Source organism: Rattus norvegicus, chromosome 20, assembly GCF_021556685.1.
Source record: "Rattus norvegicus strain SHRSP/BbbUtx chromosome 20, alternate assembly SHRSP_T2T, whole genome shotgun sequence".
In the NCBI taxonomy this organism is placed as follows: Eukaryota; Metazoa; Chordata; class Mammalia; order Rodentia; family Muridae; genus Rattus; species Rattus norvegicus.
In genome coordinates, this window is record NC_141553.1 from 36,474,443 (window position 1) to 36,501,116 (window position 26,674).

The following is a 26,674-nucleotide window of genomic DNA, read 5'->3' on the forward strand; positions in this document are numbered from 1 at the left end:
ACCATGTGAGGTTTATATTTCAAATGAAAAAGCAGAAGTTGATATCGACATGAAAAGTGCCTCTCACCGAGTGAGGACAGTGTCCTGTAGGATCCTTTGTTTCTCCATGGGAGAAGGAAGCGACCGTGCTGCTGTCTCTGCCTCTCCTTCCGTACAGCTGCTGTCTCTGCCTCTCCTTCCGTACACCCGCTGTCTCTGCCTCTCCTTCCTTCCGTACAGCTGCTGTCTCTGCCTCTCCTTCCGTACAGCTGCTGTCTCTGCCTCTCCTTCCGTACAGCTGCTGTCTCTGCCTCTCCTTCCGTACAGCTGCTGTCTCTGCCTCTCCTTCCCTCCCTACAGCTGTTGTCTCTGCCTCTCCTTCCTTCCGTACAGCTGTTGTCTCTGCCTCTCCTTCCTTCCGTACAGCTGTTGTCTCTGCCTCTCCTTCCTTCCGTACAGCTGTTGTCTCTGCCTCTCCTTCCTTCCCTACAGCTGTTGTCTCTGCCTCTCCTTCCTTCCCTACAGCTGTTGTCTCTGCCTCTCCTTCCTTCCCTACAGCTGTTGTCTCTGCCTCTCCTTCCTTCCGTACAGCTGCTGTCTCTGCCTCTCCTTCCTTCCGTACAGCTGCTGTCTCTGCCTCTCCTTCTGTACAGTCACAAGTGTAGACAATTAGCTTTTGCTCCATCTCTATGGACTCTTTCTCGTACTCAGATTTTTGTTCTTTCTCACCCCTTCCATTCCTCTTCCTTCCTTCTTTCCTTCCTTAAAAAAATATTGCTTCTTCCTTCCAAGATCATTAGAAAAAAAATATTACCACAGTAGAAATGATTTAGGTCTATCGGACCACCACGGCCTAAAACTGGTCTTCAATAACAATAAGGGAAGAATGCCCACATATACGTGGAAATTGAACAATGCTCTACTCAATGATAACCTGGTCAAGGAAGAAATAAGGAAAGAAATTAAAAACTTTTTAGAATTTAATGAAAATGAAGATACAACATACTCAAACTTATGGGACACAATGAAAGCTGTGCTAAGAGGAAAACTCATAGCGCTGAGTGCCTGCAGAAAGAAACAGGAAAGAGCATATGTCAGCAGCTTGACAGCACACCTAAAAGCTCTAGAACAAAAAGAAGCAAATACACCCAGGAGGAGTAGAAGGCAGGAAATAATCAAACTCAGAGCTGAAATCAACCAAGTAGAAACAAAAAGGACCATAGAAAGAATCAACAGAACCAAAAGTTGGTTCTTTGAGAAAATCAACAAGATAGATAAACCCTTAGCCAGACTAACGAGAGGACACAGAGAGTGTGTCCAAATTAACAAAATCAGAAATGAAAAGGGAGACATAACTACAGATTCGGAGGAAATTCAAAAAATCATCAGATCTTACTATAAAAACCTATATTCAACAAAATTTGAAAATCTTCAGGAAATGGACAATTTCCTAGACAGATACCAGGTATCGAAGTTAAATCAGGAACAGATAAACCAGTTAAACAACCCCATAACTCCTAAGGAAATAGAAGCAGTCATTAAAGGTCTCCCAACCAAAAAGAGCCCAGGTACAGACGGGTTTAGTGCAGAATTCTATCAAACCTTCATAGAAGACCTCATACCAATATTATCCAAACTATTCCACAAAATTGAAACAGATGGATCACTACCAAATTCCTTCTATGAAGCCACAATTACTCTTATACCTAAACCACACAAAGACACAACAAAGAAAGAGAACTTCAGACCAATTTCCCTTATGAATATCGACGCAAAAATACTCAATAAAATTCTGGCAAACCGAATTCAAGAGCACATCAAAACAATCATCCACCATGATCAAGTAGGCTTCATCCCAGGCATGCAGGGATGGTTTAATATACGGAAAACCATCAACGTGATCCATTATATAAACAAACTGAAAGAACAGAACCACATGATCATTTCATTAGATGCTGAGAAAGCATTTGACAAAATTCAACACCCCTTCATGATAAAAGTCCTGGAAAGAATAGGAATTCAAGGCCCATACCTAAACATAGTAAAAGCCATATACAGCAAACCAGTTGCTAACATTAAACTAAATGGAGAGAAACTTGAAGCAATCCCACTAAAATCAGGGACTAGACAAGGCTGCCCACTCTCTCCCTACTTATTCAATATAGTTCTTGAAGTTCTAGCCAGAGCAATCAGACAACAAAAGGAGATCAAAGGGATACAGATTGGAAAAGAAGAGGTCAAAATATCACTATTTGCAGATGACATGATAGTATATTTAAGTGATCCCAAAAGTTCCACCGCTGATAAACAACTTCAGCAAAGTGGCTGGGTATAAAATTAACTCAAATAAATCAGTTGCCTTCCTCTATACAAAAGAGAAACAAGCCGAGAAAGAAATTAGGGAAACGACACCCTTCATAATAGACCCAAATAATATAAAGTACCTCGGTGTGACTTTAACCAAGCAAGTAAAAGATCTGTACAATAAGAACTTCAAGACACTGAGGAAAGAAATTGAAGAAGACCTCAGAAGATGGAAAGATCTCCCATGCTCATGGATTGGCAGGATTAATATAGTAAAAATGGCCATTTTACCAAAAGCAATCTACAGATTCAATGCAATCCCCATCAAAATACCTATCCAATTCTTCAAAGAGTTAGACAGAACAATTTGCAAATTCATCTGGAATAACAAAAAACCCAGGATAGCTAAAGCTATCCTCAACAATAAAAGGACTTCAGGGGGAATCACTATCCCTGAACTCAAGCAGTATTACAGAGCAATAGTGATAAAAACTGCATGGTATTGGTACAGAGACAGACAGATAGACCAATGGAATAGAATTGAAGACCCAGAAATGAACCCACACACCTATGGTCACTTGATTTTTGACAAAGGAGCCAAAACCATCCAATGGAAAAAAGATAGCATTTTCAGCAAATGGTGCTGGTTCAACTGGAGGGCAACATGTAGAAGAATGCAGATCGATCCATGCTTATCACCCTGTACAAAGCTTAAGTCGAAGTGGATCAAGGACCTCCACATCAAACCAGACACACTCAAACTAATAGAAGAAAAACTAGGGAAGCATCTGGAACACATGGGCACTGGAAAAAATTTCCTGAACAAAACACCAATGGCTTATGCTCTAAGATCAAGAATCGACAAATGGGATCTCATAAAACTGCAAAGCTTCTGTAAGGCAAAGGACACTGTGGTTAGGACAAAACGGCAACCAACAGATTGGGAAAAGATCTTTACCAATCCTACAACAGATAGAGGCCTTATATCCAAAATATACAAAGAACTCAAGAAGTTAGACCACAGGGAAACAAATAACCCTATTAAAAAATGGGGTTCAGAGCTAAACAAAGAATTCACAGCTGAGGAATGCCGAATGGCTGAGAAACACCTAAAGAAATGTTCAACATCTTTAGTCATAAGGGAAATGCAAATCAAAACAACCCTGAGATTTCACCTCACACCAGTGCGATTGGCTAAGATCAAAAACTCAGGTGACAGCAGATGCTGGCGAGGATGTGGAGAAAGAGGAACACTCCTCCATTGTTGGTGGAATTGCAGACTGGTAAAACCATTCTGGAAATCAGTCTGGAGGTTCCTCAGAAAATTGGACATTGAACTGCCTGAGGATCCAGCTATACCTCTCTTGGGCATATACCCAAAAGATGCCTCAACATATAAAAGAGACACGTGCTCCACTATGTTCATCGCAGCCTTATTTATAATAGCCAGAAACTGGAAAGAACCCAGATGCCCTTCAACAGAGGAATGGATACAGAAAATGTGGTACATCTACACAATGGAATATTACTCAGCTATCAAAAACAACGAGTTTATGAAATTCGTAGGCAAATGGTTGGAACTGGAAAATATCATCCTGAGTGAGCTAACCCAATCACAGAAAGACATACATGGTATGCACTCATTGATACGTGGCTATTAGCCCAAATGCTTGAATTACCCTAGATCCCTAGAACAAACGAAACTCAAGACGGATGATCAAAATGTGAATGCTTCACTCCTTCTTTAAATGAGGAAAAAGAATACCCTTGGCAGGGAAGGGAGAGGCAAAGATTAAAACAGAGACTGAAGGAACACCCATTCAGAGCCTGCCCCACATGTGGCCGGTACATATACAGCTACCCAATTAGACAAGATGGATGAAGCAAAGAAGTGCAGACCGACAGGAGCCGGATGTAGATCGCTCCTGAGAGACACAGCCAGAATACAGCAAATATAGAGGCGAATGCCAGCAGCAAACCACTGAACTGAGAATAGGTCCCCTATTGAAGGAATCAGAGAAAGAACTGGAAGAGCTTGAAGGGGCTCGAGACCCTAAAAGTACAACAATGCCAAGCAACCAGAGCTTCCAGGGACTAAGCCACTACCTAAAGACTATACATGGACTGACCCTGGACTCTGACCCCATAGGTAGCAATGAATATCCTAGTAAGAGCGCCAGTGGAAGGGGAAGCCCTGGGTCCTGCTAAGACTGAACCCCCAGTGAACTAGTCTATGGGGGGAGGGCGGCAATGGGGGGAGGGTTGGGAGGGGAACACCCATAAGGAAGGGGAGGGGGGAGGGGGATGTTTGCCCGGAAACCGGGAAAGGGAATAACACTCGAAATGTATATAAGAAATACTCAAGTTAATAAAAAAAAAAAAAAAAAAAGAAATGATTTAGGTACTGGGACATTTAATTTAGAGTTTGTATTGATTATATAAAGGGTTTCATTGTGACATTCCCAACACATATACAATATACTTTGAGTCTATGTGTCTCACATTACTCTTTTATTTGTAAAAACTTTGACTTCACAGTTCCAGGCCCACCTACAGTGTGCATATGGAGGTCAGAGAGGAGCTCTTGAGGGTCGCTTCTCTTCTTTGACCACATGTGTTAGAGGGGTTGATACCAAGCTGTCAGCCTCAGAGGTAAGTTCCTTTGACACCGAGCCACGTCTGTGGTCCTCAAACCTCCACTGCATTCTTAGAATCCCTGTACCGTTCCCACTGCTTATTCTTTTAGTTTAGTGACCCACCTCCTGCTGGGGGTACAAAGAAGATAAAACATATGTACATGTCGTTAGGTGTCTGGCTTTTAACACCTACATGATCTCCGATCCCAATTTCCTGCAAATGCTCCACTTCGCTCTTTGTGGCTGAGAAAACCCCTATTGTACTCACACACCATGAATACCGTGGCACACTCCACAACCTGGCTATTATGAGTCGTGTCAAGATAAATAAAGATGCTCAGGGATCTCCATTGTCATCTGACATTTATGTATTCATCTATATCATGTAAGCTGTATGGTTAGGCCAAGTTCTATTTTGAGGAACCTCCACACCTATTTCCATAGTTGCTAGAAGAATTTACATAGCCACTAATAATTCCTAACTCCCATCTCCTTACCAGTCCTGCCTAGCATTGGTTTTCTTGATGATGGCCATTTTGATGAGGTAAAGTGGTTTGGATGGGCATTCTCCAGGTGGATAAAGGCAGAGAGCCTCCCTTCATAAACCCGTTTTCCACGGGCACTTCATCATGTGAAGGCTTTGCTACCATCCCTGCCCGCTTATTGACTGGAGATTTTTGTTCTTCTACCATTTGTAATTTACTTAGCTCAACATATGTTCTAAATATTATCCCTTTATTGGGTGAGTAATTGGCCAGGATTTTCCGTGATTTATACCCTCGCTTCCCTTATTTCCTTAGCTATTGGAATCTTACTCAGAAGCCATTGGCTATGTTCATATTTTCGAGAGTTTTTCTTCTAGTAGTTTCAAATAGAAAAATACTACTAGAATGTAAAAACAAATAGGTCTTTGATCCCTTTGTAAGCCAAACATAAAATAAAAACTATAAGCTAGAACTGATTCTAAAGCTGTAAATAACAAGGGACTTCACAAATGAACTTGCTTCGTCTCACACACTGAGCAAATTGCAAGGTGAATGTATTCTGTTCCAAAGCCCGCGGTGCTGATTTACAGAGCACGGACACACAGAGCATCTTACAGACGGAGACAGAACACCATCAAGTTGCCTTGTCTCCTTTACAGATGAATAGGACATAACATCCGAGTGTTTCTTCTGATCTACGTGCTCTGCCCTCTGACGCTGCGCATGTCCCGCAGCAGCACTGGTCGGTAGTTCTGCTCCAAAGTCTCCATGTACTCAAAATAGTTGCTCACTCGAAACCCGTGCAGTGCTTCTTCCTGCAAGGGAAACAGGAAGGGAAATTCATTTACTTAGAGAAAGATACACAATTCTGAATGAATAATGTTTAAATAGCTGTAGTAACATTGTTTTCAGCTGTAGATGTAGGGGCAGCTCACGGAGCTGGTAAACATTTGATTGCTTTTCCTTTCGGGAGCTGTGTCTGTTATCTGTCAGGAATGAATCATGGCCTTGTGGAGCAAGGTTATTTCAAAACAGAAAAATGCCTTACAGCTAACAGCAGCAGCAATAGCAGCGACAAAGCCCAAATTCTTACATGATGAACTCTTCCTGATATTTATCCATGTTTCAATAGTCAGTGTGTAACTAGTAAAGGTCCTGACCTGTATCTATGAAAGGACGCTGTGATGCTGCAAGGACTATCTGAGCTGCAGGTACAGCTCATAAAATCCTCCATCAGTGTGTGGTTCACGATGCTGGCACTGGGCATGCGGACCTTCATTGTGCTTTTAGTGGTCAGTGTCCAAACTGAGGGACTCAGGAGTAAACAGCAGGGACATTTGGAATTTTAGAGTGTTTGGCTGTTGACTGTGTCTTTTAGCACATGCAAATATTATCTAGTGTAATATCTACCTGGAAGGTTTTTTTTTTTTAGAAAAACTTCAGAATAGCTATGTTCAATTCAGCATAATGATGCTAGCTTTGCAGGTTATAAAATTTTGTGGCAATTCATGCTTTTCACAAGTGTATAGTTTAAAGGCAAAAAATGAATAACATTCACGAAAAAGCAGACCAAAAGAATAAAAGGCAATGAGTATCATACCAGATAGTTTGCTAGGGACGAAAGAACAGAGACATCAATGTCAGCTAGAAATACATGCAACTTTTCACATAAAGGATAATTTTAAAAGCCTCAAAATAACTCATATACATGTATGTATTATTATATTATATAGTATGCATATTATATATTAATATCATATATATAAAACCTCATAGGCAAATTTATAAGTAATATTTTACAGCAAATAGAAAGAATTTTATTATTATTGTGCTGTATGTTACTTAAAATTCACATAATTTGAAGACAAGGTATGCACAATCTAAAAAACTAATACTGATCAATAAAAGTTGACAGAAGCTGAAAAGCCTGAACATTTATGGTTGACATCCACTGTTATTGACTATGGCAAATGCCACCCACGGAAAACCTCTAAACTCTACCCTTAATTTTAAGGTAAAGGACACGTTCCTCGGTTCTCCCACTGCTCACCCAGGCATCAGTAGATACGAGCTCTTGATTACACACATGAGACAGAAAGGTGGGGAAGATAAGGACTGTATCTGGACTGTTAACAGCCAGGTCTAAAGCATGCTCTCGGTGATAAACACGCAACTTCTCTGAGGGTCACTACTGCTTTGAAGAAGCACCCTGGCCAAAATAACTCAGAAGAGGGTTTATTTGATTTATCCGTCTAGAGAACTGTTTATCAGCAAAGAACATCAGGACAGGGACTAATACAGGGCAGAAATCTAGAGGCAGGGCCTGATGCAGAGGCCATGGAGGGGTGCTGCTTACTGGCTTGCTCCTCATGGCTTGCTCAGCCTGCTTTCTTATAGCACTCAGGACCAGGATCCAAGGGATGGCAGCACCCACAGTGGTCTCGGCACTTCCCCCTCTACCACTAATAAATGTTCTAAAGGCATGCCTACAACCTGATGTCATAATTTCTTAATGATGCTCCTTCCCTCTCAAATGACTTTAGCTTGTACCAAATTGACAGCACACACAGAATCAAGAGAAGAGAGTAGATTCAAAGCCACCTGAGCAACATATGGAGTGCCTGTCTCAACAAAGAAAACAAAAACAAAGAGATGTTCATTTGGTTAATGGCGGAATTTTAGGTCTGTGTACATTTGTCTCTCTCAAAGGTACTTGTTCACAAGGTGGAAAAGGATCAAAGTGAGCCCAATCTCACCAGACCAGAATTCACTAAATAAATAGCTACTGTTGTAGGCACAGAACTCTTATGAATGTACCCATGTTCTTTAAGTTATGGCTTTGACTGTTTCTACACTAACAGAATCCTTAAGATTTGGAAGGCAACTCCAGTAACATCTTTCCTAACAGAGAAGATCCAACACTGTGAGAACTGCTTCCCACCACATTCATGATTGTCAGATAAAAGTTATTATCCATTAAATGCAAATTATAATGGAACTCAGCAGTCCTTGAACAATACCTCTAATAATACTCTTCTTGGCAAAAAAAGAATCAAAATGGCTTACCGTCTTTTAATTATTGTTCTACTTTTCTTTAAACATAAAACTACCTATTGAAGTCACAGCTAATACTTGGCTTAAATATATTTCTTCTTTAAAATATATAGTTTTAAAAAAACTGGCTCTTCTTTTAGATATTAATTTTAAAGTTAAAAGAAATATTCTAGTAACTACACTGAAGATATATACATAATAATGGCATACAAGGTCACTGAAGTCTTAATTTTATAAGTGAAAGATTTAAATATACATTTTAACTGCAACTTAAATGGTATTCTTCATTTTTAAAATTTTGCAGGCAATTTTATATCTGAAGAAAAATTTAAGGTACCAAACTTTCACTTTATCTTTAAAGCAGAATATTTTTCATGTCATCCTAAACATTGTCTAATGCTCTTCTTGGGGTAATCTTACTTGTGATTATGACCATTTAGATTGCTAGACTACTGTTCAGGTAATAATCAGCCATTTCCTTGGAGTATTCCTCATTAGTTTCATTGACGGATCTAAGTGCACTGGAATCACTCTGTTCTGTGAACAGGGAAGCATGTAAAGTAGAGTGACACTAACCACTTTTGAGACAATGGTGAAATAGTTGCTCAAGAAATAGTTTACTAGGTTATACTAGAATCATTTAAATTTGGGCTAGGATGTTCACTGGGAGCGTGCTACATTTCATATTATACCTAAATGCTATTCAGTAGATTTGCTTTAAACTGTTACTTCAAAATCAATTCTGCATTTTAGACGTTTAATTACCAAAAAGCATTAGAAATACCTATTCTTAACTACAGCTCTGTGTATGTGATTACATGATATGATGTAAATACAGGTTCCTTTTTTCCTTGAAGTAATAAAACTTTAATTCCAAGTTCTATTTTACAGTTGAAAACATTTGATCAGAGGCCAGTGAACTTAGAATATTATTTAAAAGGTAACCATATAGTTACCAGGGACAATTTGATTTAATAGGAAGATAGGATTTAGATTCAGATTTAGATAAAGTTTCAAAAGTTCGCCACACCTATTTTTAGATTATGAACTTGTTCAAGTTTATTGACTTTAAATACTGATTTCACACATGCCAATGGGAAACCCAGTAACACGTTTGTTCTGTGGATGATCTATTCTAAAACCTGAAAATTTCATCTAAGAGTACAAAGCCTTCTGTGGTCTCTTACCATCCTTATATCCTCCCCTTGTTCTGTCCATAATGCTTAATCCTGACCCTCTAAGGCAGCGGTTCCCAACTTGTGGGTGGTGACCCACGTACCAGATAGCCTGCATATCAGATATCTATATTATGAATTCATATCAGTAGCAAAATTACATATACAAAGTAGCAACAAAAATAATTTTGTGGCTTGGAGTTACCCCAACATGGAAGGGTTGTGGTGTTTGGAAGGATAGAACTACTTTCCCAAGGAGGCTTTGCTAATTCTTGTTCCTGTGCTCTGCGGCGCCCTCTCTCTGCTTTTATGAAGACTTTCCCTGCAGCGATCTTTATAAGGCTTTCGTTTAAGACATATAGGGTCCTGCTTATCCTTTTGAGTATCTCAAACAAGGTCTTAATCACCACACCAGTGTCCTTCAGTAAGAAGTATTTCAGAAATATTATCTACTTAGGCTGTGGCTCCCAGAAGAATTTGGAACCACATGAAGCATGGACACACTATCATGTGACTACTACAGTGCTTGGGTTACTGTTACTACACAGTTAATAGTGCAACACGTTAAAGAATAAATGAACTATACCTCTAAAATCTCTGTCCATGCCTCACATCCAATAAGCATTTAAAGCATCAATGTTGGTCCTAACAGTATCAACTGACAGCCTTGCAATGGCTGGGATACCCTCCCCTGAGCACACCAGACAGAGGGAGAAGTGAGGGTCATACAGCATGGACTTCAGTGTTTGGTCCTCGACTCCTTGTCAAGAATACTAACACTTCACATGGTCTTTTCTCACAAATCCTCAGAGATATGCCTATGAGAAAAGGCAAATCATACCCATACTTTTAAAAGCTCTTTGTATATATTATACTTTCCAAAGATAATAGAGACTTAAATATTTTCAGCAAACACAAGCCCATTAAGCTTGATATTTTGATTTAGTGCCTGTAGACATATACAGGCACTAAAGGTAGACATAGAAATGGGCTACCTTCCTTGGTCTTATGATTTTATGACTGAGTCTGTTCATTCCCAAACATTTGATTATTAATGTGTTTACAAGGTTATAGTGACTTTTAAGTGGTAACTTTCAAAAATTTAATTTATGGAGGAAAGGTGTAGGTGTGTTTAAGGGGAAGATACTTGATTTACTAAAACTGTAAAATTTAACAAGGATTACTTAAATGATTTGCGATGATACTAAATCTCATAAAAGCATCTAAAACGTATTTTTGTTTAGCTGAAATATTTATAATGAAAACTATATGCCCTGGAGGGGGGTATGGAGATGGATCAGTGGGCAAAGGCACTTGCTAACAGGATGACGGAGACATAAAGTATGTGTTTTCAAGTGACGGCAATGTAGCCAACATCTGAAAATACAGCTGATGCTACACTAGGCCTGCTTTCTTTATTCCCTGGGATGAACTTCCTTAATAATATTTGCACTTTTGTCTTCTAAAGCTTAGCCTTTAATCAGTTTTCCTCTGTCTAATCTCCATTTTCTACTCTGTCATTACCTTCTGATAACAGCAGCTGCACTAGCCACCAACAAAAATTCCCTCTCAACAATTTACTGATTGGGTTGAAATCAATCTGATTTTTCTCACAATTATAAATTAATCTTCTATACTATTCAGGATTCACTGGAGGAATTTTAAATAAGCATTCTGAACTTTCACAGCCTGGTTTCCAGTGGAAGGCAGTCTTCCCCTAGCTCTGGCCTTTAGGTGAGGTTCATCGTCTGGGCGCACAGACAGAGGAATGCTAATAACCTCTGCCAGCCTATAAGCGTGTGAAAAAGGAAGTAATAGGCCAGACCAGTCCATGAGACACTCAGACTCCCCAACAGGGCCCTACAAACAAAGTTTCCAATGAATTTTTATGTACAGATATGGCTTTTAATAGTCCTGTTACATAAAAGTCCACTAATCAAAATTTCCTGAAATAAAAATGGTTTGGATTTTCTAATTAGCTAAAATATTTTAGAACATTAGTTTTGTTGAATGTTTTTCTCTCTGGAACTGTGTTGGACAGAGACTTTCAGCAGCTGTTGCAGATTAAAAAAAAAAAAAACTTTCAGATTCCCTAGCAACCCAAGGAGTAAAATTAATAATAAAGAAATAAAATACATGAGTAAATAAGTAAATATGTCACACCCAGTCTCAAGATTAAGATTGAATGCTTCATCATAGCTTCAAAAGGTGTCTCTCAAAAAGTGTGAGAATAACACTTTTGACTAATCTATTATCCATATTACATACTGTTGTTGTCTATAAAAATATTGTACAAAACAAAAGAGCCAGGCTTGGTGGCGCATGTCTTTACTTTCTTAGCATTCAAGGCCAGCCTGGTCTATGTAGCCAGTTCCAGGTCATTCAGGCCTAAGTAATATGGCACTGTCTTAAAAATAAATAAAATAAAAGGCTAAAATGAAAGTAACAACAAGACGTAGACATTGGCTTATATCAGGCCATATTCAAGACATTTACTGACTCTGATATCTCAATGGTGTAATGAGAACAGGAAAATCAAGTATCCATCCAACCTCATCCAACTTTTTCTCCATTCGACTCCAGTGCTCCCTCAGTGAACTGGGGCTGACGGTTAGTGGTGCTCCCCACTGACTGATCTAAGCCACCTCTGCTTGTCTTTCCAGTTTAGTGATTCAGAACATCAAAAACTCTTCAGTGGGCTGTTAGAAATGCAGAAAAGGGATCTAGACACTCAATGGTCTGATTTAAAATCCTGAGCCTAATCTAATATGAATAGCAATGGGCTGATATTGTCTCTACGGAACATATCTCACACATTCACTGGCAAAGCAGCCTTGGTCATGACACTTTCTCATTTTCACTCAATATGTGAAACTTAAGTTGGGAAAAGAACCACATATCTAGTTTTCTAGAGGTTCTTGGGACAGCCGATGATGACTGAAGGGTTAGTAAACACATCAGAGGTGTTCAGTACTCTAAACACTAGTTCACCTGTGTCACAGTAACTGAAACTCAAGATGTTTCTACCTATCAAGTGCTCATTCCCGTTATTTTTCCACAATGAATCATCATCTTTTTATTCCTTAATGAAATTTCTGTGTGTGTCTTTCTGTGTGCCTGTGTGTGTAACACTGCCTGAGTAGAGGTCAGAGGGCAATTGCAAGAGTCGTTTCTCTTCTACCATGGGTTTCCTGGAGGTTGAACTTGGGTTTTAAGTGGCCATCACACTAACCTGTCTCTTTACCCTCTCGTTAGCTTTCATAGATTAAACATGAATTATTTACAAAAGAAAAATGTACAGTTATTTAGTTCAATTTCTTCCCTCTCAGAAGTAGTCTCATCAGACAGACAAACCAGGACACAAATGATGGAATTGTCAATCTAAGGGATATTATCATAACTCTGGCTTCTCATTGTATTGAGAAATGTTGACAAGTATTTTCTCTCCTTCACCAAGCCTATGCTGCATGTTTCTATATGTGACTACATAAAGCTCACTATGAAAAATATTGCACATAAGGTCACGCATTTTGCAAACAAGATGCTACTATAGGTCTTAATGAAATTTGAATATTATATACGCACATGTATGCATTCAAGTAAACTACAGCAAAATTTCCTGCAAGGGGAGGAGGGTTGAGAACCACACAAGGAAAGTTAAACAACAAGAATAAAATCACAGTACCAGCCAGAAAAAAGGTTTTCCCTGTCTCTCAGAAAACTGCAAATAAAATAATTTAAAAGAAAGGTCAGCTCTAGGACACATGCTAAAGTTAATTCCATCCCAATCCCAATAGGTCTTAGTTTGGATTTAACCACCTCAATTTGAATGCTAGTAATTTAAATAGGAATTAGAAGATAAACTTTCCCTTGAGGTTAAACTGATGGCACTATACCCAGCACACAACGGAGTTTGGTACATATTTAAAGTGGTCACAGTTTTAAGACCTAGTACAATTTTTCTTGGCAGCTGTCCAAAGATGACATTTCAGTGGTCACCAACATTAACCAGAAAAAGGTGACAGTGCTGTGTTGCAGGACATGTGATCACACTGTGAACCTCAAGATTATATTATTTTCTGGAAAAACATGTTCCTTGTTTGTGGTGTGGCTTAGCCCTAGCCTAGCACACACCTTTAATCCAAGAGCTGTTTATTGTAAACGGGATTAAATAAAGTCAACCATAGGTCAAGAGGCGGAGCAAGCAACTAGTTGACAGGGAGCGAACATTGGAAAAGAAAATAGAGTAAGAGGAAGTCAGGAGGATGAATAGAGAGATGCACAGGAAGTAGAAGGGAGGGACATTCAGTTTGAGGGGTTTTGAGACAGTATCAAGAAGGAGTGCTTCTTTCTGGGATGTTGCCTGAGCAGGAAGGTCAGTTGTATCCTTTCCTCTCCGAGCTAGCAGGCTTTCACCCAACATCTGTCTTTATTGGTTAAATTGAACGTTTGAATTTTTTTTTAAAAAACAGATTATTGTAGTCATCAATATTGGCCAGCATAAGATGGCACTGCCACAGTCACCAACATTAACTAGAGAAAGGTGTGCAAAGGCATTTATCTAACAAGGATGACAGCAGGAAGCATCCCAAAACCTTAACAATGTTTGTTGCTTCAGTATAAATAAAACTAATTTGCTCACCTAATAAAATTTTCTACTTATTTTCTCATCAAATATTTATGGAGAAAGTGTTAACAGACCACATCGCAGTTCTTTTAAAGCTAATGGATATAATAGAAATGATGAACGGAAACACAATCTTAGATGTCAATTAAATTTATATAATAAAGTAAATTCATAGAAAACTATGCTCTTGGGGAAATTTAGATATGAATATAGACAAACTTTATACCCTAAAATCCTAGTATCTGTTCACCAAGGCTGACCAAATGGCCCTGACTGAGCCTTCATTGTCTTCACAGACCCTGGGTTCAAATGGCCTTTTCTCTGGATCACCTCAGACAATATGTGGTTCTGCTTCAGTGTTCCTTTTACATGTACAACCATTGTTTTGGTAAACATTTTCATTAATAAAAATCCTATAATTATAATTCTATTGGTGTTTATAGTTTAAGGTCTTTCTTTCTTTCTCTCTTTCTTTCTCTCTTTCTTTCTTCCTTGGATTTTTTTAAATTTACATTTCAAATGTTATTCCCTTTCCCGGTTTTCTGTATATAAGCCCCCTATCCCATCCCTCTCCCCTTTTTCTATAAGGGTGTTCCCCTTCCCAATGACCCCCTCCCCCACCTCAACATTCTCCTACACTGGGAGGTCCAGCCTTGGCAGGACCAAGGGCTTCCAGTTTAAGGTGTTATGAATTCAAAATATATTAAACAAAAATGACTGGTGGCAGTCTCATGTGACTGATGGCCTAGTCTTAAAAATGTCACTGAATGGAAACTAACTCCAACAAATACCTAACAACAAAGAATAACACTAATTACTATAACAAAATTCCTTCACCTAGTAAAAGATACACTCTAATTAGTGAGTGAATGCGGTTGTCATTGTGGGATGAATGGAGTGATGAACAGCACTAAAATGCCAAACTCAATTATGATTTCAACATTAAATAGTTTGATTTCTAACACAACCAACAATAACTCCATATAGCAATGTATTTCTATATAATGCCTGCTTATCTCCCAACCTTTAAATATGTTACATTGTGATTTAGGAGGTAAGCAAATTATTTTGTTTAAAGTCACTATCAAATATTGCATTCTTATGAGTGCTAGGAAAGAATAATATTTCATGTAAACATTATATAAAAATGAAAAAGTTAGGAAGATATTCTGAAACATTAGTTTTTAACAAATATAAAAGTTTTGAACTAACAAACGGAGCATACATTGATCAAACATGATGCTGCAATATTTTTTAGTTAACTTGGTTAACTGAAGCCTTCAATCCATCTCTACTCTACCTGGTAGACTTTAGGCAACATAACTCCCTCTTCATCTTGAAAATGAAGACAACCAGACCCAAACTCAGAGTAGTTTTGGGGGGAAGGGTCTTAATAAATTTGAGAATTGTGGTGGTATGATCGAGAATGGCTTCCATAGGCTCATACATTTGAATGATGGTCCCTAGTTTGCAGCACTGTTTGGGAAGGATTAGGAAATATGGTGTGGTTGATGGAGGTCTATCACTGTCCATTTCCAGTTAGCTCTCTCTGCTTCCTGCTTGTGGATAAAGAGGTAAACTCTCATCCATGGCCTCAGTGACATGCCTACTTGCCACCATGCTCTCTGCCATCATGGTCATTGACGTTAACCCTCGGAAACTGTGAGCCCCAAATTAAACACTTTCTTCTATAAACTGTTTTGGTAATGGTGTTTTAACACAGCAATAGAAAAATGACTAAGGTAACAATGAAGTGTTCCAAATTAGTTATTCTTTTATAACAACTTTTTCCCGTAGACATGATCATACTTACTTTGAGAAAGACTTGCAGATCTTGAGTCTGGGTGTGGTGGAGAATGTCTCGCTGCAGATGTTTGAGGATGGCTATGCAGATATACACTTGATAATCAGGGCCAAGGACAACACAAGTAGCAATATAATGGCATATTTCTATCCAATCTAGGTAATTCCAAAAACACTGAGTTATCCACTGTAGGCAAATCTTAAAGGAAAAAAAAAAGGAAAGAAAAAGAAAATTCATTTACAAGGAATTAAAAGTCACACTTGCTTACTAAAAAGTAGTAAATGGTAAAATGTGAAACTATTAAAAAACTCCTGCATTTAATCAAAATAGAAAGACATTCTATCTAGTGACCTAAACGTTGTTTTTCTTGTTTGCTGCCTGGGTAAGCAGATTGATGATATTCTGATTCAGGAGCTACGTAAGGACCTGATGTTATTTGCCCTGCTCAAGCTCCTGCTGGTATGCGACGACTTCATCTGACATATTATCTTCCTCTTACCCAAAACACCAGTTGACCCTCCATTAACAAACGATATGAGGCTACCTGAGTTCAGAGATGTTAGTTTTTTCTGTCCCACCTGAAATCACAGATGTGTAATTATGCAGATGACAGACTGCAAAATCTTACATTAATGCAAATAAACTCTGGCTGAATCAGAGGACAATTTAAACCCAACACAAAGTGCATATAAACCAGGAACTAACATAGAGAGTAATTAAAAAACAAGACTTTTGCAAAAAGGCTTTCCTTTTTGACTCTTTAGTTGGTATATTATTGTTATGTATTGTATGTGCTGTTAGGAAGCATAGTCTTGTTGGAGTAGGTATAGCCTTATTGGAGGAAGTGTGTCAATGGAGGTGGACTTTGAGCTTTCAGATGCTCAAGCAAACCCCAGTGTTACTCTCTCTTCCTGTTGCTGCTAATCGAGATGTAGAACTCTTACATACTTCTGCAGCACCATGTCTGCTTGCATGTGACCAGGCTTCCCACCATGATCATAGTGGACTAAACCTCTGAACTGTAAGACAGTTCCCAATTAAATGTTTTCCTTTATAAAAGTTCCTGTGGTCTTAGTGTATGTCCACAGCAATAGAAGGCCCAACTACATATGACACACATACCCCATTCCCCCACCCCCACCAAAAAGTGCTTAATGTTTAGTACCTCAGAGTTTGCCCTTATTAGGAGATAAGGTCACTGTGAAGGTACTCAAATTCAAATAAGTATCAGGGTGAGGCCTGACTCAGTGTGCCTCAATGGTATTGTTACAGTAGGAAAAATGTGTACAAAGAGACAGATATGCCCCAAGGGAAGACATATGCATAGAATAGAATAGCTGGGTGTAGGCAGAGTGTGAGTAATATAGGTTCAAGGCCATAGGCTCTTTAGGTTCTCAGGGCTAAGAGCAGATCTTGGAAGAAGAATGCAAGCAGATATATGGTGGCTTATCTCAACTTAACAGGAGTATTAAGGAAAGACATATACTTGTTCTTTTCATTCTAACTCTATGTCCTTTAGGAACTAAATTCGTAATTTCTAAAAGGTGCTTTTTCTAAGTCTTATTTCGCCTTTTGGCAAGCCAAATCTGTTTGCCTATGGCTAACATATGTTAGTTTGCTAATCCCACCATAACAAAGAAGCAGAAACTAGGCAGGGAAAACAATTAACTTTCTTATTTTTCCAAGAAGACCTACAGTGAAGGTATTAGTGGGGCTGCTTTCTTCAGAGCCATCTCTTTCTACCATGTAGATAACTGTCTTGTCCCTGTCCAAATCTTTTCTTAAACGAGATGGGATAGGGCCACTCTAACAACATGATTTTAATGTAAAGACTTCTGAGACACCTTATGTGTAGTACAATGTACTCTGAAGTAAGGTTAGGAATTCCATCTCCGATTACTGAGGGAGACACGATTCATTTATATCAGAATGCCTTAATGAATTTTTGTTTTCTATATATCATTACAGATGTCAACTACTAACCTTTGAGTTCCAGTCATTAAGAGCACAATTTGCATCCCATCCTGTGATCATAAGGCCTTTTTAAGTAATGCCAACCATGTCGTAAATGGAATCTTAGGCCTTCCCATCTCCATCTGCACCCCTGTATTAACTGTGGCACAGCTCTCCAAACTCAAATCCTGCCAGGAGAGAGCTGGTCCCCCATGAGTGCTGTTATTTGTAAGGTCACAGGTGAGACTAACACTTTTGCTACAATAACTTGCCAAAAAGGGACCTGCCAGGACACCATAGAGCTCAGGAACCACAGAGCAACAGGGGACAGAGTCCTTCCAGTATCCATCTGGTCACTGGAGTTAAACCTGTGGCACAGTTCTCCAGACCCAAATCCTGCTCAGAGAGAGCTGGTCTCCCAGGAATGTTGTCACCCTAAGATCACAGGCTCATAGGCTTACAGGAAAGAAAGGCTCCAGTCAGAGACAGCAAAACCAACTAACACCAGAGATAACCAGATGGCAAGAGGGAAGCACAAGAAACTAAGCAACAGAAACCAAGACTACTTGGCATCATCAGAGCCCAATTCTTCTACAACACCAAGTTCTGGATGCCCTAACACACCAAATATAGCAAGATTTGAATTTAAAACCACATCTCATGATGATGATAGAGGACTTTAAAAAGGACATAATAACAAAATACCTCAGTGTGACTCTAACCAAGCAAGAGAAAGATCTGTATGATAAGAACTGCAAGACTCTGAAGAAACAAATTGAAGATCTCAGAAGATGGAAAGACCTCCCATGCTCATGGATTGGCAGGATTAATATAGTTAAAAATGGCCATTTTTTCAAAACCAATCTATAGGTTCATTGCAATCCCCATCAAAATTCCAACTCAATTCTTCACAGAGATAGAAAGAACAATTTGCAAATTCATCTGGAATAACAAAAAGCCCAGGATAGAGAAAACTATCCTTAACAATAATAGAACTTCTGGGGGAATCACTATCCCTGACCTCAAGCAGTATTACTTGAGGTCAAGAGCAATAGTGATAAAAATGGAACAGAGAGGCAGGTAGATCAATGGAATAGAATTGAAGACCCAGAAATGAGCCCACACACCTATGTTCAATTGATCTTTGACAAAGGAGCTAAAACCATCCAGTGAAAAAAAGATAGCACTTTCAAAATATGGTGCTGGTTCAACTGGACTTCAGCACATAGAAGAATGCAAATTGATCCATTCTTATCACCCTATAGAATCTCAAGTCCAAGTGTATCAAGGACATCCACATAAAACCAGATACACTCAAACTAATAAAAAAAAAGTGGTGAAGAGCCTCAAACACTGGAGAAAATTTCTTGAACAAAACACCAATGGCTTATGCTCGAAGATCAAGAATTGATAAACGGGCCCTCATAAAATTGCAAAGGACACTGCCATAAGGACAAAATGACAACAAACAGATTGGGAAAGGATCTTTACCAACCCTACATCTGATAAAGGGCTAATATCCAAAATACAAAGAACTCAAGAAGTTAGATTCCAGAGAGTTAACCTATTAAATAGTATAACCCTATTAAAAAATGTGGTACAGAGATGAACAAAGAATTCTCAGCTGTGGACTATTGAATGGTTGAGAAACACCCAAAGAAATGTTCAACATCCTCAGTCGTCAGGGACATTCAAATCAAAGCAACCCTGAGATTCCACCTCACACCAGTTAGAATGGATAAGATAAAAAACTCATGTGAAATCAAATGCTGGTGAGGATGTGGAGAAAGAGGAACACTCTTCTATTGTTGGTGGGATTGCAGACTGGTACAACTACTCTGGAAATCGGTCTGGGGGTTCCTCAGAAAATAGGATACAGTACTGACTGAGGACCCAGGTATACCACTCCTGGGCATATACCCAAATGATGCTCCAATATATAACAAGGACACATGCTCCACCATGTTCATAGCAGCCTTATCTGTAATAGCCAAAAGGTGGAAAGAACCCAGATGCCCTTCAACATAGGAATGGGTACAGAAAATGTGGTACATCTACACAATGGAGTACTACTCAGCTATCAAAAACAATGACTTCATGAAATTCATAGTCAAATGGATGGAACTAGAGAATGTTATCTTGAGTGTGGTAATCCAATTACAAAAGAACACACATGATATGCACTCACTGATAAGTGGATATTAGCAAAAAAGCTTGGAATAGCCAAGATATAATTCACAGACCACATGAAGCTCAAGAAGGAAGACCAAAGTGTGAATGTTTCATTCCTTCTTAGAAGGCAACAAAATACTCTTAGTTAGTAATAAGGTGGTACACAATCAGCGAGGTAGTGATAGGCATAGACAAGTAGTTAGCTCACACAGAGAGTTGCTACAACGCTTTTTATATTATTAAGAGAATTATTAAGAGAATAATATCACTGTTTAGGAATAATATTAATTAAATGGATTACTTATCTACAGGCTTCTTTAATGTTTTTGTTAGGATTGCTTCCTTGTAAATTTTGAGATAACATTTTACAATGTAACAGAAACTGGCCTAGAAGTCACTATGTATCTCCCAGGCTGGTCTCAAACTCCTGGCAATCCTGCTGCCTCACATTCTCACAGTTAGGACTGTGAATGTGAGTCACCATGCTAGGGTTTTATGCAGTTATATACTGATAAAACTATCTCAGACTTACAAGATACATAGAATTGATAGATGAGCATTTTTTCTTTTGAATTCAATTGATAATTAAGCTGAACATTAAATTGATAATGTAGGGCCCTCTACATTGTGACTCTCCCCTAATCTTTGGGAATCTATTTCTAAATCAAAGTGTATAAATTAGACACTAAAATGTACTAAATAATCTAGATCAACCCTGCTACTCAAAAAGAAGACAACAAGCAGTAATTCTTAACAGACTTTTAGAAGCTATGAAAGAATCATGGCTTATAAATTATATTAAATATATTGTGCTTTTTAAGCAACTTCATCAAAAATGAGTTAAAACTTCCATGGTTCAAAGTTCAAGCAGATGATTAATACACTGAAAACTAAAATTTGTCACAGGGAATTACTACTTCCCGCTAAGTAGAAGCCTGTGCTATATTTGAATTTCCTAATACCTTTACAGAACTTAGAGCAAGCAGAGCGTCTCGCGGGAAAGCATGTTGCAGGAAGTCATGTGGAGAGCGATTTGATACTTCAAGGGAAGTAGAGATGCTCAAGCCATGTCAGGAGGAGGCACTGTCTGACAAGGAGGGAGATACCTCAACAGGGTAAAGGGAAAGGAATGAAAGCATTGTAGAGTAAAGGAAACCACCTGCATGCTACAGAGTGCTCCAGTCAGCCCATGGTCAAGCCAAGACTTAGCATAAGGAAGGCTGGCCGAATTCTACATGGTTACCTTCAAACTTGATTAAAGGAAATGAAATTAAAGATAAGCCAAAACCAGAAAACTTCTTCAGCAGGGATAGTGGAGAATTCTTGGCAACGTAGTTCTTAACTAATGATAACATGACTAACTTCCTATTAATTTAAATATAATGCAGTTCATGTAAATATAAAAATGTAATAGGATGTAAATAATACATAATATTAAACATCTTCCGACTTGTTTTTGAATCCCTGGTAATTTAATGAAAGCAAAGAAATAAAGCATGCTAGCTAACAGTTGGAGAAAAAAAGAAAAGTAGTATGTGTAAATATTTAATCTAATATATGTGTCCATTTACATGTATTCGTTAGCCTTTCTTAATTTAAATATATTTCCTAGACTTCAGGGGAAGCCTTTTCTTTAGCGTCAGAGGACTGCGAGGTGAAGAACTGGATCACCTGGGATGGAGCAAACCCAGACATGTGGAAAGCGGAAAACACGAGCGGCACCTCGGCCTTCAGCAGCATTTCGATGTAGTAGGCGCTGCAGAAGTAGACGGGACGGATACCAGTCTCTAGGGTGTCGACAGGCAGGTACCTCTGCGGAAAGAGAAGCAGAAAACAGTAACTACAGGGACGATTTGCTATCATCAAAGGTGTGCTTAGCTGAGCCTCTCTGCTTGAGCCGTATTTTGCTGCTTTGTAAATTACATGTTCAATATAGGTCAGTCCATAGCACGCTTGCCTCAAATGCACAAAACCCCAAGTTTGGAACCTAGCACTACAATAAACCATGGGTACTGGGTGCTGATCTGCAAACCACAAGTATCAGAAGGTCACCCTAGATACACAGAGATTTGAAGTCAACCAAGGCTCCTTGACCGTGCCTCGATTAAGTGAGTTAAAATCTGAAAAGGAATAAAATTTATATGGTGGTGTATAACGGTTATTATAAACATGTAAATGTCAGAGTTAAACATTGTGGAGTTATAAACCTCAATAACGGTAAGGTTCTATATCTTTCCAAAACACAGGAATAAGGGTAGTTTGTAGTTCAGGAAGCTTCAAAGTCTGTGGATGAGAAGGAAAAAAGTTGCATGAAGAAATGAACAAGAAACATGCAAGCATGAGTAATGAATTGTTATGTTAACCATGTCAACATGACATGTATTGTTTAATAGTGCTGGCCTCAGCCAATGAGTTCATGTTAAAAAGCTTTAGTCAGGTTAGATGTAGTGGTGCATGCTTTTAATTCCAGCACTCAGGAGGCAGAGGCAGGTGGATCTTTGTAAGTTCAAGGCCAACCGGGTCTACAAAAAGCTTTAGGCCAGCCATGACTACACAGAGAAACCCTGTCTTGAAACAAACAAACGTAAGCTTTAGTCAGTTCTTTAGATCATCTATTTCTGTTTCATTTGATGATTTAAATTTCTATCTGCCCTTGAGCTGATCAAAACACAAACTTACAATTTCATAATTAACTCACTTCTAAGCCAGGGAAAATGTGTAACATTTATTCAAAGGAGTCTGTCTTCCATGGAAAAGAAATACACATACACACACACACACACACACACACACACACACACACACACACACACACACACACACATACACACACACACACGCACGCACACATGCACACACTAAATCGTGTATTCGTGAATACATGTACATACATTTCTTGCATACGTGTACAAACAGGTACTTCAGCATTGTGCTTATAAAGTTAAGAATTCTAAAAATATACTTTTCAGGGATGGGAATGTAGCATGGTGTAGAACTCTGGCCTAATAGACATGAGGAACAAAGTTCGATTCTCATCTTTGATTTAAAAAAAAATAGTTCTTAGGTACAATTCATGATCATGAATGATAAAGAATATTTTATTTGTTATAATTATAAATTCAATATCAACACAGAAGCATTATTCATAACAAAGCATAGAAAATTCAAAGATGTAATTGTCTCAAGAAAAACTATTTTAATAGCAATCGGATTAAGTAAAGTTGACACCCAACCATGAAGAGTACATATTTAAGAGAAAGCTGAAAAAATTATTTTGTATTAACTTTATCTTATATTTAAATTCTCCCCCTTAATCGTACTTAAAAATTTTAGTACGATGAGTTTACTTAGATAAAACTAAACTCATAACATTACGTAAGGGTTAGAATATGCAGACGCATCGGACCACCACGGCCTAAAACTGGTCTTCAATAACAATAAGGGAAGAATGCCCACATATACGTGGAAATTGAACAATGCTCTACTCAATGATAACCTGGTCAAGGAAGAAATAAAGAAAGAAATTAAAAACTTTTTAGAATTTAATGAAAATGAAGGTACAACATACCCAAACTTATGGGACACAATGAAAGCTGTGCTAAGAGGAAAACTCATAGCGCTGAGTGCCTGCAGAAAGAAACAGGAAAGAGCATATGTCAGCAGCTTGACAGCACACCTAAAAGCTCTAGAACAAAAAGAAGCAAATACACCCAGGAGGAGTAGAAGGCAGGAAATAATCAAACTCAGAGCTGAAATCAACCAAGTAGAAACAAAAAGGACCATAGAAAGAATCAACAGAACCAAAAGTTGGTTCTTTGAGAAAATCAACAAGATAGATAAACCCTTAGCCAGACTAACGAGAGGACACAGAGAGTGCGTCCAAATTAACAAAATCAGAAATGAAAAGGGAGACATAACTACAGATTCAGAGGAAATTCAAAAAATCATCAGATCTTACTATAAAAACCTATATTCAACAAAACTTGAAAATCTTCAGGAAATGGACAATTTCCTAGACAGATACCAGGTATCGAAGTTAAATCAGGAACAGATAAACCAGTTAAACAACCCCATAACTCCTAAGGAAATAGAAGCAGCCATTAAAGGTCTCCCAACCAAAAAGAGCCCAGGTCCAGACGGGTTTAGTGCAGAATTCTATCAAACCTTCATAGAAGACCTTATACCAATATTATCCAAACTATTCCACAAAATTGAAACAGATGGAGCCCTACCGAATTCCTTCTATGAAGCCACAATTACTCTTATACCTAAACCACACAAAGACCCAACAAAGAAAGAGAACTTCAGACCAATTTCCCTTATGAATATCGACGCAAAAATACTCAATAAAATTCTGGCAAACCGAATTCAAGAGCACATCAAAACAATCATCCACCATGATCAAGTAGGCTTCATCCCAGGCATGCAGGGATGGTTTAATATAAGGAAAACCATCAACGTGATCCATCATATAAACAAACTGAAAGAACAGAACCACATGATCATTTCATTAGATGCTGAGAAAGCATTTGACAAAATTCAACACCCCTTCATGATAAAAGTCCTGGAAAGAATAGGTATTCAAGGCCCATACCTAAACATAGTAAAAGCCATATACAGCAAACCAGTTGCTAACATTAAACTAAATGGAGAGAAACTTGAAGCAATCCCACTAAAATCAGGGACTAGACAAGGCTGCCCACTCTCTCCCTACTTATTCAATATAGTTCTTGAAGTTCTAGCCAGAGCAATCAGACAACAAAAGGAGATCAAGGGGATACAGATCGGAAAAGAAGAGGTCAAAATATCACTATTTGCAGACGACATGATAGTATATTTAAGTGATCCCAAAAGTTCCACCAGAGAACTACTAAAGCTGATAAACAACTTCAGCAAAGTGGCTGGGTATAAAATTAACTCAAATAAATCAGTTGCCTTCCTCTATACAAAAGAGAAACAAGCCGAGAAAGAAATTAGGGAAACGACACCCTTCATAATAGACCCAAATAATATAAAGTACCTCGGTGTGACTTTAACCAAGCAAGTAAAAGATCTGTACAATAAGAACTTCAAGACACTGAGGAAAGAAATTGAAGAAGACCTCAGAAGATGGAAAGATCTCCCATGCTCATGGATTGGCAGGATTAATATAGTAAAAATGGCCATTTTACCAAAAGCAATCTACAGATTCAATGCAATCCCCATCAAAATACCAATCCAATTCTTCAAAGAGTTAGACAGAACAATTTGCAAATTCATCTGGAATAACAAAAAACCCAGGATAGCTAAAGCTATCCTCAACAATAAAAGGACTTCAGGGGGAATCACTATCCCTGAACTCAAGCAGTATTACAGAGCAATAGTGATAAAAACTGCATGGTATTGGTACAGAGACAGACAGATAGACCAATGGAATAGAATTGAAGACCCAGAAATGAACCCACACACCTATGGTCACTTGATTTTTGACAAAGGAGCCAAAACCATCCAATGGAAAAAAGATAGCATTTTCAGCAAATGGTGCTGGTTCAACTGGAGGGCAACATGTAGAAGAATGCAGATCGATCCATGCTTATCACCCTGTACAAAGCTTAAGTCCAAGTGGATCAAGGACCTCCACATCAAACCAGACACACTCAAACTAATAGAAGAAAAACTAGGGAAGCATCTGGAACACATGGGCACTGGAAAAAATTTCCTGAACAAAACACCAATGGCTTATGCTCTAAGATCAAGAATCGACAAATGGGATCTCATAAAAGTGCAAAGCTTCTGTAAGGCAAAGGACACTGTGGTTAGGACAAAACGGCAACCAACAGATTGGGAAAAGATCTTTACCAATCCTACAACAGATAGAGGCCTTATATCCAAAATATACAAAGAACTCAAGAAGTTAGACCGCAGGGAAACAAATAACCCTATTAAAAAATGGGGTTCAGAGCTAAACAAAGAATTCACAGCTGAGGAATGCCGAATGGCTGAGAAACAACTAAAGAAATGTTCAACATCTTTAGTCATAAGGGAAATGCAAATCAAAACAACCCTGAGATTTCACCTCACACCAGTGCGATTGGCTAAGATCAAAAACTCAGGTGACAGCAGATGCTGGCGAGGATGTGGAGAAAGAGGAACACTCCTCCATTGTTGGTGGAATTGCAGACTGGTAAAACCATTCTGGAAATCAGTCTGGAGGTTCCTCAGAAAATTGGACATTGAACTGCCTGAGGATCCAGCTATACCTCTCTTGGGCATATACCCAAAAGATGCCTCAACATATAAAAGAGACACGTGCTCCACTATGTTCATCGCAGCCTTATTTATAATAGCCAGAAAATGGAAAGAACCCAGATGCCCTTCAACAGAGGAATGGATACAGAAAATGTGGTACATCTACACAATGGAATATTACTCAGCTATCAAAAACAACGAGTTTATGAAATTCGTAGGCAAATGGTTGGAACTGGAAAATATCATCCTGAGTGAGC

At 38.6% G+C, this 26,674-nt stretch overlaps 1 protein-coding gene across 1 annotated transcript in view; it reads right to left on the reverse strand.

Annotated features, from left to right (window-relative positions):
- Nucleotides 1–4,760: 4,760 nt before the first annotated feature.
- The window catches only part of Tbc1d32 (TBC1 domain family, member 32), a 227,906-nt gene continuing 205,992 nt past the window's right edge, over nucleotides 4,761–26,674 (reverse strand). The window contains exons 31-33 of the mRNA XM_087598465.1: nucleotides 21,861–22,001; nucleotides 16,074–16,262; nucleotides 4,761–6,219 (exon numbers count right to left, since the gene is read on the reverse strand). Of these exons, the coding sequence (XP_087454591.1) occupies nucleotides 6,100–6,219; nucleotides 16,074–16,262; nucleotides 21,861–22,001 (450 nt within the window). The 3' untranslated portion in view covers nucleotides 4,761–6,099. The remainder of the gene's footprint in view (nucleotides 6,220–16,073; nucleotides 16,263–21,860; nucleotides 22,002–26,674) is intronic.